The sequence below is a fragment of the Sesamum indicum genome, linkage group LG1 (genome assembly GCF_026168435.1).
Source record: "Sesamum indicum cultivar Baizhima isolate 11 linkage group LG1, ASM2616843v1, whole genome shotgun sequence".
In the NCBI taxonomy this organism is placed as follows: Eukaryota; Viridiplantae; Streptophyta; class Magnoliopsida; order Lamiales; family Pedaliaceae; genus Sesamum; species Sesamum indicum.
Genome location: NC_142657.1, coordinates 21,642,625 through 21,657,761, shown reverse-complemented (window position 1 = coordinate 21,657,761; position 15,137 = coordinate 21,642,625). Strand labels below are relative to the sequence as shown.

Below are 15,137 nucleotides of genomic sequence, written 5' to 3'. Positions count from 1 at the left end.
TTAAATAAATACCTATATAATCAAATGTGAAAAAAAATCACCCACATTTTTTATTTTTCATTGCTTTATTCTTCCCCCCAAAATCTTGAATAATAGTTGAACCATTAAAATATAATGCAATAATCCAATGTAATTAATAAATAATTTCAAACCTAGGACTACTTAGATAAAGACGATAAGTGGTTCAAAACCATAAAATGGAGAGTCAATAATTGTCTTCCATTTGTGCGCAGTCAAACAATCATTTTTGCAATCAAAATTCATTACCAAAAAATCCAACCATTTTAGGAACATCTCATTTTGAAATTATTACATAAATCCAAATTCTCAATCTGAACAAATTCGCCTCCATTTTTTTGGTATAAATAAGTGCTGCAACATTGTGTTTCTTCATCATTATAACATTGTCAAAAAGAAAAATACTCTTTGCATAGTTATACAATTAGATTTTCGATCAACAACCATGAATAGATTGAACACTAATGCACAGCCATTTGTCCCAGCAAGCCAACGTGCACGTGCGTCCGAGGAAGAGAGGTCATTGTTCATGACCTTCTCTAATGGCTCGCCCCTCACTTGGCAAGAAATACACCAACATTTCACTAGGTATAATTAATTTATTATTTATTTCATTTTATATAAATATTACTCAAATTAAATTCATTTTAGGAAAAATCAAAAAATGTAATCCTTTATATGATTTTTTTTGTTGTTAAAACATTAAAAAACTTCAAGTAGATGACATGTGCAAGAAATCTTAATTTGTGCGTGCGTGCATGAAAAAATCTTTTCCATTTTTTGAATTAATTAATTTTAATATTTGGTACCGTTTGTGACAGTAAATTTATAAATGTGACTTTATAGATTATTCAAATTAATTGTAACTTCATCTTAAAAATAAATAAATCATGTAAATTAAGCAATTGACGATGTTAAAAAATAAAATTTTCATGAACTTTGATTGATGTGCAGGTGTATGATATGCGCAAAATAAGAGCCTGCAATTATATTTATATTAATTAATTTTTTTGTGTGTGCATGCAAAAATAATTGATTTTTTTATATTAAGTAATTTGATATTCGGATGCTTCAGGCAGTGATTTATATAAATTATCTATATAAATTATTCAATTGATAAATTACTCAAATTACACTGCTTATAAAAAAAATAAATTTATATATACATACAAAACTTGATTTGTTTAAGAAATATATATATTTTTAATTTATAAATTAATTATTTTATTTTTGTTTTCTACTTGTGACAGTGAATATGGAAATTGCGTAGATTATGTCTACGTACATAAAAGAGAAAATAGAGATCCGGAGTTTGGGAAGATAATATTTAAAAGGGAGGATCTCCCTGGTATTATATTGGGAGATAAAGAGGTGGTAAGAGTACTAATTCGCAACAAGCCTGTCTGGTTGAAGAAATACTTACCCCAACGTCGGAGGAACAATGAAACAACTGAATGAAACTGTTTTATTTATGTTTCTACCAGTTGTATTTGTAATAAATCAATAAAAACTAGCTTTCGTCATTTAATATACTAGAAAAAAAATGATTTGCTTTTGATTAATAAAAATGTTGTTTGTTTTGTTGTTTTTTGATTTATTTTTGTTGTCCTTTTGTCTGTTTTATGTATTTATTTACTTTAAAGTTTCATATTCTGGTATGAATTATCAAAGAAAGATAAGAAAAAATCTATTGTTGTTTTGTTTCTGAAGTAGGTGTGCATGAATCTTGCACGTGCACATAACGTGCGTAATCATCATCCTCAAATAATATGATACTTGCACTATCTGCACATTAGATTGTGTGCTCAATTTTTAAAATTTAAAATTATAAGCATTTATTAAGATCTGTCAAGAATTATTTTTTTCAAGATTTAAGTATTTATTGATCTATGATAAGTAAAATAAAATAAAAAAATATATTAGAGATGGAAATAAAACTTAGATAAGAAAAATGACATGAGAGATAAGGGAGGACGAAATTTAATAAATAATAAATTAATAGAAAAATAAAAAGATTGGGAAAAAAAAACTGATTCGATGTATACTAATGTGTATAGTATGTAGAAATGTGACCTATAACAAATTAATCTAGAAAAATAGTTGTTTATTTCTTAAATCTAATTTATTTTGTTTCTATTTTAATTAATATTAAAAAATATTTTTAAAAATGATATTAAAACTGATTATTTTGACACAAGTTTCGAAGATAAGTATCTAAGCATCTTTATGAGCCTAACCCATTTAAACTTAAACGAGTGCCTTAAACAAAAGAGAATATAGAAAATGCGTGGTTATGTCTACGTACATAAAAAAAAAAAATTGAGATTAAGTGTTTGGAAAGATAATATTTATGAGGGAGGATCTCTCCCGTTTCATACTGTAGGATGAAAAGGTGGTGAGAATATTAATTTAGAACAAATCTGTTTTATGTATTTATTAAGATTTTGTGTGTATACACTTAATTTTTTAAATTCTAAAATTACAAATATTTTATTAAGATTTTTTATGAATGACCTTTTTTAAGTATTGTTTATCGAGTATAATACATGAAATAAATAATAAATAAAATAAAATAAATGATTGAAAATAAATTTGAGAGCTGAAAAAAATAAAACTTTTGAAATCGATCTGTCCAGAAATTCTTGAACCAGGGACTTATTGGATTGGACATGGTAGACCTGATTTAATATTTTCAAAATATTAAAAAATATATGTTTTAAAAGTTAGTAGTACCAAAATTGTAGAAGTATTAACAATAATATTATTGAAAGGTTAATTTTTTTTGTATAAATTTGTAAGTGCATGTGTAGGTGTTAAATTTTAGATATGTCTTACTTATATATAAATTAAAATGTTTATAAACTATTTGATATCTTATTTTGATTTATAGAATATTGAATTTATATATTATATATGTATAAATCAAATATACGCATCTTTTATACATGTATAAAAATATTTTATATAAGTACATACTAAATATATAAAAAAATATAAAAAATAATAAATAGGATCAAATTCTGATCGTGTTTAAGTCCAAATACTGAGACTTGATGCTTGTCCCGAAACCCAGTTAGGGCTTCAAAACCTGCCTAATTGGGATAGGTTTGGTCTCAAGTTAGCCCAATAATTAAAATATTTATTATTGATTATTAATGTCATGTTATTATTTTGAATAATAGAATATTTTTAAAAAAATTAAAAAATTATAAGTTAAGCTTTATAAATGTAGGTCTCCGGTAAAAAAGTAAAATAATAATAACAATAATTCTAAATAAGGAGAGTATTGTTATTTAAAATTTACTATAGTCGAGCTCAACTCAATATTCAAATAATATACTTCGAAGTAAGAAACCTAAGTACACTTCCGTAAGATTACATTAATTTCAACAATAAACTATGAGGTAACACAATAAATGCAGTTGAAGTAACTTTCTTACGCTTATGACTACTGATAAGTAAAACTAAGTAAAACTAGTACCGCAAAGAATATTGCGTTATTATTCTAAAAAGTACGACAACATGATAATTGACAATGTTATTTATTACTTCAGATCATATATCATTTTTTTTAATGATTTACGTGATCTCACGACTTTTGTCCGAAACCGCGCAAGAATTACACAACATCATGATGCTGACCCAATATTATAGTGGCTAAAAATATGAACTTAATATGCACATCACAAGTTACAATAATGAAATTACATCATGAGTTATTATCAAAGTCAGTTGTTTCTCGTTATACATTCTAATTATTATTACTTTATGTATTAACACATACAACAAATAAATGAAATAAATACCTATATAATCAAATATGAAAAAAAATTCACCCATATTTTTTATTTTGTATTACTTTATTTTTCCCTCAAAAATCTTGAATAATAGTTGAATCATCAAAGTATAATGCAATAATCCAATGTAATTAATAAATAATTTCAAACATAGGACTACTTAGATAAGGATGATAAGTCGTTCAAAACCATTAAATGGAGAGTCAATAATTGTCTTCCATTTGTGCGCAGTCAAACAATCATTTTTGCAATCAAAATTCATTACCAAAAAATCCAACCATTTTAGAAACATTTCATTTTGAAATTATTACATAAATCCAAATTCTCAATCTTAACAAATTCGCCTCCATTTTTGGTTATAAATAAGTGCTGCAACATTGTGTTTCTTCATCATTATAACATTGTCAAAAAGATTAATACTCTTTGCACAGTTATACAATTAGATTTCCGATCAACAACCATGAACAGATTGAACACTGATGCACAGCCATTTGTGCCGGCAAGCCAACGTGCACGTGCAAGTGCGCGTGCGTAGGAGGAAGAGAGGTCATTGTTCATGACCTTCTCTAATTGCTTGCCCCTCACTTGGCAAGAAATACACCAACATTTCACTAGGTATAATTTATTTATTATTTATTTAACTTTATATAAATGTTACTCACATTAAATTCATTTTAGGAAAAAAAACATAAATCTTTATATAAATATTTTTGTTGTTAAAATATTAAAAAACTCTAAGTAGTGCGTGCATGGGAAAATCTTTTTGATTTTGTGAATTAATTAATTTTATATTTGAGTTTTTCTAACAGTAAATTTATAAAATTGACTTTTTAGAGTATTCAAATTAATTGTAACTTCATCTTAAAAAAAATAATGTACATTAAGAAATTCATGGTGTTAAAAAATATAAATTTCATGAACTTTGAGTAATGTATGTATTTAAATGAATATTTGTGAAAATTGAGTCTGAAAATTTTGTTATTTAATTTTGTGCAAAATATTTTTTCTTTTCTTTTAATAAATACTAATGAGTTCAAGTAAATGTGCAGGCATATATATATATATATATATATGATATGCGCTTAATATTAATTAATATTTTGTGCGTGCACCTGAAAATAATTTTTTTAAAAAAATTAAGTAATTTGATATTCGGATGCTTCATGCAGTGATTTATATAAATTATTAGAATAAATTATTCAATTGATACATCATTCAAATTACATTTCATATAGAAAGAATATATATACATACAAAACTTGATTTTTTAAGAAATATAGGAAAAATAAATCTTTTTTTAATTTTATGAATTAATTATTTGATTTTTGTTTTCTACTTATGAAAGTTGATATGGAAGTTGCGTAGATTATATATATGTAAAAGAGAAAATAGATATCCGGAATTTGGGAGGATAATATTTATGAGGGTGGATCTCCCTGGTATTATATTGGGGGATGAAGGGGTGATAAGATTACTAATTCGCAACAAGCCTGTCTGGTTGAAGAAATACTTACCCCAACATATGAGGAACAATGAAACAACTGAATGAAACTGCTTTATTTATGTTTCAACAAGTTGTATTTGTAGTGAATTAATAAGTAATTTAGTTTTCGTTGTTTAATGTACTAGAAAAAAGAATTGATTTGCTTTTGATTAATAGAAATGTTGTTTCTTTGTCGTTTCGATTTATTTTTGTTGTTCTTTTGTTTGTTTTATATATTTATTTACTTTTATATTTCATATTCTGGTACATATTATCAAAAAAAATAAGAAAATTTTTATTGTTGTTTTGTTTTTGAAGTAGGTGTACATGAATCCTGCACGTGCACATAACGTGCCTATTAATCATCATTCTCAAATAATATGATATTACCATTATCTCTACATTGGATTGTGTACTTAATTTTTTAAATTTAAAATTATAAATATTTATTAAAATCTGATAAGAATTATTTTTTTAAGGATTTAAATATTTATTGATTTATGATAAGTAAAATAAATAATAAATAAATAAAACTTAGATATTAAAAAAAAAAAGTGATATGAGAGATAAGGGGGGACGAAACTAAACAAATAAGAGATTAACAGAAAAAGGAAAAGGTGGGGGGAAAATGATTTGGTATATACCAATGTGTATAGTACGTATAAATGTGCGTATAACAAATTAATCTAAAAAACTAGTTGTTTATTTCTTAAATCTAATTTATTTTGTTCCTATTTTAATTAATATTAAAAATATATTAAAAATGATATTAAAACTGGTTATTTTAAAAGTATCTAACTAAACTTATTAAAACTGGTTATTTTGAAAAACGTACTGTTTCCTTAATCCAAGAACTGGCTTAAATTATGAGCCTAGCCCTTTAAACTTAAATGAGTGCATTAAACAGAGTGAAGACTGAATAAAATTTAAGATAGGAATGAAGAGAAGAGGGATAACAATTGCAAATATGGGAGGTAAAAAGAGTGTCAATCCCTCGTCAACGACATTACCTATGAGAATCTTTAGTTCATAGAAAAGAATTAACAAGAAACTACACAATACATGGCACAAACAAACTACTTGCTAGATCTCAAGTTAAAAGAGCTAACTAAGACCATTCTGATGGGCTTGGAAGTGCTTCTATATGATCAAACATGTCAATAGGTGGGAAGTCATCGATGAAGCTGTCGGGAGTCGTCACCGCACAGGGAGTTTCTCCATTTTTAGCAATTTCAGGTCCAAGAAAAGATGGCACCATAGGAAGCTGTGCAGTGCCTAATGCAGATGCACCGGCAAGCTCAAAAACATCCAAAAATGTATGATCAAGTCTAGTGATGACGTCTTGGCTTTCTAGTGGCAGAGGAAAGTCCGGTGGTTGCAGTTGTGGGATAGAAGGAAACGAGAGATGGGATTGTGGCTCTACAAATGTATTCTTGTCAGAAGGAGTGTAGTTGAATTGAAATAGGCTGTGCTCGTAAGTGAGCAGGCCTGGGTACTGTCCTAGGTCTGATAATGGTACCATTTTGATCATCATAGAGTCACTGACATGCGGTGATGAGCAAGACCGTGAGTTTGTCCCTGATTCTTCTTCTGTTGATGAGCTGAACTTGGGTGCCTGAAAATATGAAAAATCCCACGAGTTTCAGAAGAACCACTGGAATGAACTTCACTTCACAACCACTATCATTGAATCTCGATGAGTTTACATCAATCTACTTGTTACAAGAGTACTTTGGAGTAAAGAATGATCATGCGGGGAGGTATGTCCCTAAATACCTAATCTCGGAAGACTGACAACCGAATAAACATGCAGCTTATAAATCAAGAAACTCAAGTAAAATCAGCTGTGAAAAGAACAAGCTCTCTCACCTCCAAGGAGGGAATGTGAAAAGTCGGGGCTTTGGCTTCCTTGGGATTCTTTGGTGAGTTGCTGGACGATGGTGTAGAGGTCTGCAGAATTCTTGCCAGCCTCTTCTGCCTGCTGCTCCAGAAATTCTTCACATCATTATCTGTCCTTCCGGACAAATAAGTAGCGATTTTGGCCCATTTGTTGCCGAATTGAGCTTGCAGTTCAATCACTGTTCTCTCCTCATCCGCCGAGAACTTCACCCCACTAGTAGCATGGGAATCAAAGAACAATTGCCGAAAAACAGAGATCCCATCAGCAAACATAAAACCTTTTTTTAATCATTATGCTTGAATAATAAGACAAGCTAAAATAACTGTAAGAACCGTTATGATATCCAAGAAGTGCTTAGACATTTTATCATACACATGTCAAACTCAAAGATCAATATACTCCAAGATTTACTCAGCATAAGTTAACATCAAATACGCAGAATGCTGACTTCAGGATAATCAAATCCACACACAGAACAGACACAAGTAATGCAATTTAAAAGTTTGCACAGCAACCAGAAAATTTACTGAAACAAGAGCAAGAAAGAAAGAAAGCATTTTTTTTTTCCGCCTGCACTAAAAACTGGAGGTGGGGGAATCATAGAGAAGGCCAGGATTAGCCCATCGTATAGTGTCTCCATATCAAATTCAAACACAGAGCCGAACATGAATTCACCAAGATTACATCAAACTCATAAATTAAACCCACACACACTGAAAATGCAGTGTCGAGCGCATACTTCTTCAAGTTGGGTCGGAGTTTGTTGACCCAACGGAGGCGGCAGGATTTGCCGGTCCTCTGCAAAAGGCCTTTGGATCGAATGGAGCTCCAGTCTCTGGGGCCGAATCTTTTGACATGGTTGATAAGGACTTCATCCTCTTCTGCTTTCCATGGCCCTTTCTTCACCTCCAAAGTCCCATTGTGATGCGCCATTCTCCTCTTCTCTTCCACCACCATTTAACACTCAAACCATATAATAAAAAGAAGAAGAAAATCAAAGGCTGAATTCTTAGTGTAATTGTGGCATGTGCAAGCAAGAATTGTTACTGTTATTATTGTTAGAAGGCTTTTTGCACTAGATTCTTGGTCTGCGGATGTTACTGATGATATTCAACTCTTTTTTCTTCACTGTTTCTATTATCTATCTAGTTGTAGCGACGAGTGACTAGTGAGTGTGGGGGGGGGAAGGGAAATGACGGTTAAGGCGGTTATCCCACTATCTATCTATCCTCTTTTTCTCCCCCACTATTTTGGGCCACTTTTCCTATTTTTTCTCCAAAGTTCAAATTCACTCACTCAAGTTACGTAAATGCCCTTTGCTTTCTTGATTATGGTCTGGGCTTCAACTAGTTCTGTGTGTATGTGTTTGTTTAGTTCTTGAAAATGGATCGGGGTGTAATGATCACGTCCTTCATTTCTCACCACCTCATTTATACAATTTCATGTACATATGTTTTTGCTAGAATACCCATCAATATACATGAAAATAACTATCTATGTTTTATATCATTTTATGACCGGAAGTTTTACTAAGGATATTTTTTTTACACTCCGCAATTGTTGGTATCTCACTCGTTATTACAATCACTAATATATAAAGTTAGTAATTTAATAATTTTTTTAAAAAAATCACTGATTTTAATTAATAGGTTTTTACTTCATAAATGTATTAGTATAACTTGGGACAAATATTAATCTTTTAATATTTGCACGAGCAACGATTGTTGACTATTAAGTGTCGTTTTTCTTTGAGATCATAGGGCGACCGTATTATGACTTAGATTTCATTTCCTCTCATTAAGGTTACCTAGTGAGTGGACTTCTTAAGAGCTTCTCCTTTAAGCTCAGCAGAAAAAGATAATAAGGGTACTTGTAGCTAGTTCCGAAAGGACAAATTCATTGTATTTCGCAGCATGTACCAAATTGTTTCTTAAGAGAAGTCGGCGAAAGATGTCGTGGAACGTGACTCGATGTCCTCGGATCCACCAGTTTTTTTAATACACTATTCCTTCATTCATTCCATGTGAGCCCTTGGTGTTTTCTTTTTTTTTTTTTTTTTCCTTTTTGTTGCTCAATTTATAACTGTTGCCGGACCCGTATCCGCTCAAACTTTACAGCCATATGAACAAACCTAACGTTGGCCACCACTTTTTAAGGTTTATCCATTCCAAGTTAGTTGTGTTTGAGACCGCCAGCATTCGATTCCAGTGGCCTGGAGCTTCCTGATGTCTGATTCCGACCTGTTCATGGCATTTGAAGTTAGAATTCAAATAACACTGTGGGATGGGTGTTTGGGGATGACATTTTGCAATAGAAAACCACTCCACCTACAAATAAACAATCAATTATCTTCAGATACCTTTGACCATATGCCAATTTCCTAAAAATAGTACCGTTCAAACATTTTATAGCAAATACACAATGACCAGCAATTCACAGAACATATGCTCAAGATTCACACCCACTGTTGTAGACAAGATGAGGACCTCAAAAGTCAAAACAAATCTGACAACATAGTTGAAGATGCGCAAAGAAAACCGAGTCAAGGTTCGAGCTTCCACAATCAATCCCCAACTCAAGAAATTCCCTTGCTCCAACAAAGACTTTTTAGGAAATAGATGCAAAATGTTTCAAAGTGATTTTAGGACTCAACACTGATTTTTATGTATTTAGGCTCAGAAAGCTAGGAAAAATAAGAAGAGAGTCCTTTAAGCTACACAAAATTGGAAGTAGAGATAATTGCGGAGTTAACACTTACATCATGAAAGAGAAAGATGAACATCATAATCACAGGCTGGGGCTTAAAATGGAAGAGTCCTACCAGTCAATTACTTGTAGGACCAGTCTGGAAAGAAATCGCACCTACTAATAGATTACCATTTAATGAAAAAGTTCTACTCTTACCTTTTCTTTAATAAATAAATAAAGAAGGAATTGAAAGGATCATATCCTACTTCTCAAGTCAAGCCATCCACTATGTTTTGGCATGTTTTCCCCTTAAAAATGAGCCTCACCTTTTTCCCTCAGCAGGCATCACACATTCTTCATCCTAATTCCTCTTCCATGTCAAATTCCCGATCCTATATATACGCCACTTGTGGCATAATTCAAGAGGAAAATGAAAAGGTAAAGAAAAAGTGCTTTCAGCCAGTAATAAGCACAAGCAGGCTTCAAAAAAGTATGGGCAACGGAGCCAACATGCAGCAAAAACCCAAGTAAACAGATCCTAAGGACAATGTGAAGCCTTCAAAGATCAACTTTTGATGGAGCTCACGACAATGGTTTCAGTCCAGCCCCATATGGCATCAATATTTTAGTGAGAGGCAAGAGTAAGGACGGCAGCATATTAAGGAATGACCATTCAAACAAGTCTGAGTATAACTTCCAGATGAAAAAAAGTAAAGCTCCGTCCAAGCAAAAAGTTAAGGTAAGTTGAAAAGAATATGAAGAAAGACAGAAGTAAAGGTGATAATAAAGCAAAAAGAAAATGAAAAAGTATAAGAACAAAAAGAATACTGGAAGAGCAACATATCCTTGCGTGACAACCGAGCAGCTCATGAGCATATTGGACAAAGAAGTTGCGTCCTACAATTAAGATTTTTTTGACATAAACCAAGAATGCATCGAAGAACAATGTCAAACAAACATCCTATACTACTGTGGTTTAGAGCATTATCCTTTTGCCTTAACAAAGTATCATTTCTCATCAGTCTTCACCATTAGGGTAGTCAAACAACCCTTTGATCATCTTCTAAATCTGGTATATGCACAAAGGAATCTTTAGACAAAGAAAGTAGTCTTTGAGTTTTCTTTTACTTGTAAAGTCATGGGCAAAAGAATAGGTAACTCGTACTAGGAGCTCTCCTTCGGTTGCATCATTAATTCTATCAAGAGATCGTACATTATCTGTTTTGTTGTTTGTTAGAAGAAACTATAAGATTCTCACAGCTATCTATGGTATCCGCATTCTGTTTGTACATTAGAATTATTTCGAGGATGACCTCTCTCTTTCTCTGTATCCAGACCTTTGTTCTTAGATTCTGCTGAATGTTCCAGCCTCTATCCTAGATTTACCTTAGAGCCAATCACTGTCTTCTCGCACTTACACCAACACTCGATCCGGATAGGTGTGCCGTCAACTGATCGCAGCCAGCACTCTCAGCATTAAATATTTGAACAATATAACAAGCAGCATTCCAACTGTGAATTCGAATACCATCAACTACATCACAGCCAGCATCCTGAGAATAAAATGCTGAAGGAGTATAACAAGCAGTGCTCAACAATGGATTGGTATGCCATGTATGAAAACGCAGCCAACATTGTCAGTATTAAATATTGCAAAAGCTTGAAAGGGTAAGATTCGCAGTGTCCAACATTTTTGGGTTAACACCGAAAATCCCAAACCATCATAATAGGCAAAAAAGAAATTAAATGAATAATAAAAAGGTAAAAGAACACCAAATGCATAGTCAAAATGAAAATCTTAAAGGTAGAGGTCCATATTTACAGCTGCCATTACTGATAATTAGAAACCTAAAGTTCTCTTAGTGCTATGAGATCAGCATGAAATAAAAGTAAAAAGAAATGTCGAATAACCCTAACCAAAAACTTATTCTTCCTTTCAGCTTTACAAGTTACTGCAGATTATAACTCCAAATGCCATAACAATAAATTGGAAACGCAGCACCTTACACCTTTCAGTGAACATATTTGAAGTGAATAATCATCTTCTGTTGATTGCATCTAACCCTGCACAGTCATTCTCGATCAGTAAACAGTCGACCTAACAGAAAAAATATGATGATCAAACCAGATTACGATATTGAGACTATACCTTCAGAGAATTTTCAGATACTTTGTACGATTCAGGAGTTATTGATACCAACCACAATCCAGGAAACGCAAACTGGAATTCAGGAAAATTGAACAAATAAATAATACTTATTGATAGAAACCTATACCAAAAAATACAATGAAACAACATATATATAAAAAAGAAAAATTCCAAGTTAAAGCAATGAGATGAAATCAAAGATAAGATGTTTTCTTACATCCAGTTGTTTCTGTATGTTCTTTGCTCTCTTCTTAGGCCTCCTCACTGGCTTTGATCCAGTCAGAATGAAGATATCCTCCTCAATTTCATCTTTTGATAGCGCAATTGAAATGCTGAGCTTTCTCTTCTCCTTCTTCTCACTACCGCCGCTGCAATTCCCTTCCTTTTCCCCTGGTTTATTTGCATTGATCAAGGTTGAATGAGCTTTATTCTTTTCAGGCAGCGCAGAAACACTACCTTTCTCTGCAACTCCAGCTACATTCTGTGACTTTCGTAGGGGCTTTCGTGGCCTCAGATTCCATGTCTTAGTTTCCTCATCAATGGTGTTATTAGTCTTTCCATCTTCCTGCACCTCATCAGTTTCATCATGCCCATCATTATTGTCAATATTGGGGGGCTCTTCCTGTGGACTCTCTTCCTCTAGTTTATTGTTCTTGCAAGGAATTTTAATCAAGATTTTCGATCTCTTACTTCCGGCTTCATCAACATCCTTTCCCTTAGATTTCTTGTCGAGTTTCTCCTTAGCTTGCTCAGAGTTCGATGAAAAGACCTCATTCCTTATGCTATCAAAAGCGGAACCCTTAGAATGATTTCTCCGGTACTCAATCAAAGAACCTTTACCATTCTTCAAATACTCCGTCTCCAACACCACATCCCGCCTAATAAATTGCCGCACAGCATCGCGATTAAGCAACGGCTGCCTCTCGGAGTCACCACCAGTCAGCGATTGTTTCACACACTCCCGAATCGGAGACGGTTTAGATGATTCTCCACGAATCGGAGACTGTTTCATCGAGTAATCCCCGTGAACCGGAGATTCACGGGATGAAAGCGCGGAAGAGTCCGGCAACGGAGACTGAAGGCGCGGTGGCGTCGCTGAAACAGAGTCCCGCAACGGCGACTGGCGGATAGGAGAGGGGGAGGACGTATTCGGCCTCCGTGACGGCGACTTGATGGAGCGGCGGCGTTGGTGGGGGCCGCTGGAGTTTCCGTCCTTATTCCATTTGAGATGCGGCAGGTCGAAATTGTGTAGCGGCTGAGACTTCGCCGGAACTGTAGACGCCATAGCAATCAAAGCTCTTCAAAACGGCACCGTCAAATTCAACTAAAAAAAAAACTCCTCAACAGCGACAGAGAAAAAAAGGAACTATCTGAGCCGTGATCGGCGCCGGAGTTTCATCTGAACAACAGTGAATCCAAACGGGCCGAACAAGTATATGTATGTGCGTATGTAATGAGTGTGGTTGTTTCCACGGCGAGGGTTTCTGAAGAGAGAGAGAGAGAATGAACAAAGCTGAGAGAGAAAGCAATTTGTGATTGTAGAGAGAGAAAAGAGAATGGGGTTGCAGAGAAGGAGCAGTGGAGGTAGAAGAGAAGACGGTTACAAAAACAAATAATATAAACACACCTCTACATACATTCATACGTACACATACATTAACATACATATATATATACTGACTCAGTCTTAGGTTTCACAGAAGTGATTTTGTGCGGCTCAACTGAATTCAGCATTGGATTTTTACCCTCTTAGCCTAATTTCACTGTCTATTATTTTTCTTCTTTTCTTTTTCCTTTCTCCATTCGATGAATTTTACAACATCTTATATGTATGAGCAATACATTGCCTTCATACTTGCTAGGGTTTGTAAAAAAAAGACAAAAAAATTCATTGCTAATTGTTTGAATCAAAAACAAATAAAATTCTGTATCAGTCTGTATGTTTCGGTGGTTGATGATTGTACGAGATATCAATATTCAATAGTTGTTTATAAAAAAAAAATGATATATATTATATAATTATCTGGCTTCGTTCATGTCTGTTATACATTCCCTGCAAGTAGAATTTTTATGAACTGATGAATTCATACTTTACGTACATGATTGTACAAACTGACAATATACCTGATACTCATATCAATTGTTGCATGATCAACAATATAACGGTCATCGAGTAACTGTACATTATGAACTTACTATGAAAAGAGATTTTCGACAAAACGTGCGAGCCATCCTGCTCATGATTATTCAAATCTTGATCTCTTTTTACTACGTGTTTGGAGCAAAGACACATATAATTTTTCATAGAGTGCATTTCGATGCACTACCTGAACTTGCTTGCTGACGAACAGAATAATGAGTTATGAGATCAATCGTGCTATTAAATACGACGAGCCGTGTTCAGTAAAATTCTTTATTAGCTTACTATGTATCATATTATGATCGAGAGTAGAAACAGTTTGGGAAAAGAAAAAAGTTGGAAAATATATTAGTTTAACATGCTTGGTGAAAATATAAAAATAATCAAATATTTTAAATCCAATATAATAAATAAAATTGACAAAAGGGTTCAAAATGCTAAAATAGAAATGTAAATTGGCGTCAAAATTGTATAGTTCATTATGACTCATTCAAGTAAACCTTAAATGTGATGGGTAGCATTTGTTACAAAGTCCCATTGGAACCAAAGTAACAAGTGAAGGAAAGGAAAGAAAGAAACAAAGGCGCCAACGTTTGTTAGGTTTGGAGATAAAATTGTAATAATTCCAACCAACCACATTTATGGGCTTGTGAATGTTAAAGTTGTCGCTATAATTTCAAAAGATTCTTCTTGTTTTTGTTCTCTATTCTACAAATAAAAAATCTAGAAGAGTGATCCATCATACAATTCAGACATGAATTCATATGTAGATGAGTATTGAGTACCATTTTGTAACTTTTAGAATAAAAATTTCTTTCCAATTTTATTAATTTTAATACATTAATTATCAACCAATGAAATAATTAGAAACGACCATCAATGGCATATTAAGTCTGAAAAAATTAGCTGAAAATAGTTGAAATTAAAGAGATGACATAACAAAGTTGAGTTCTATTTGGTGG

The 15,137-nt window shown here is 32.6% G+C and overlaps 2 protein-coding genes across 3 annotated transcripts; both read right to left on the bottom strand.

The window, feature by feature from the left end:
• Positions 1 to 6,236: 6,236 nt before the first annotated feature.
• Positions 6,237 to 11,511, bottom strand: LOC105170655 (transcription factor DUO1-like). The gene is made up of 3 exons (XM_011091514.3): positions 7,938 to 11,511; positions 7,168 to 7,411; positions 6,237 to 6,913 (listed from the first exon to the last, which is right to left on the bottom strand). Exons 1-3 carry the CDS (start codon positions 8,153 to 8,155, stop codon positions 6,407 to 6,409), a joined length of 969 nt encoding a protein of 322 aa, XP_011089816.2. The 5' UTR covers positions 8,156 to 11,511; the 3' UTR covers positions 6,237 to 6,406.
• A 156-nt stretch (positions 11,512 to 11,667) lies between these two features.
• Positions 11,668 to 13,689, bottom strand: LOC105170663 (uncharacterized). Of its 2 annotated transcripts, XM_011091526.3 has the most exons (3): positions 12,253 to 13,688; positions 12,036 to 12,107; positions 11,668 to 11,950 (listed from the first exon to the last, which is right to left on the bottom strand). In XM_011091526.3, exons 1-3 carry the CDS (start codon positions 13,318 to 13,320, stop codon positions 11,945 to 11,947), a joined length of 1,146 nt encoding a protein of 381 aa, XP_011089828.1. In that variant the 5' UTR covers positions 13,321 to 13,688; the 3' UTR covers positions 11,668 to 11,944. The 2 variants fall into 2 exon arrangements, with proteins under 2 accessions (XP_011089828.1, XP_088741288.1); XM_088885162.1 differs by lacking the exon at positions 11,668 to 11,950 and having other exon boundaries at positions 12,030 to 12,107; positions 12,253 to 13,689.
• Positions 13,690 to 15,137: the final 1,448 nt, after the last annotated feature.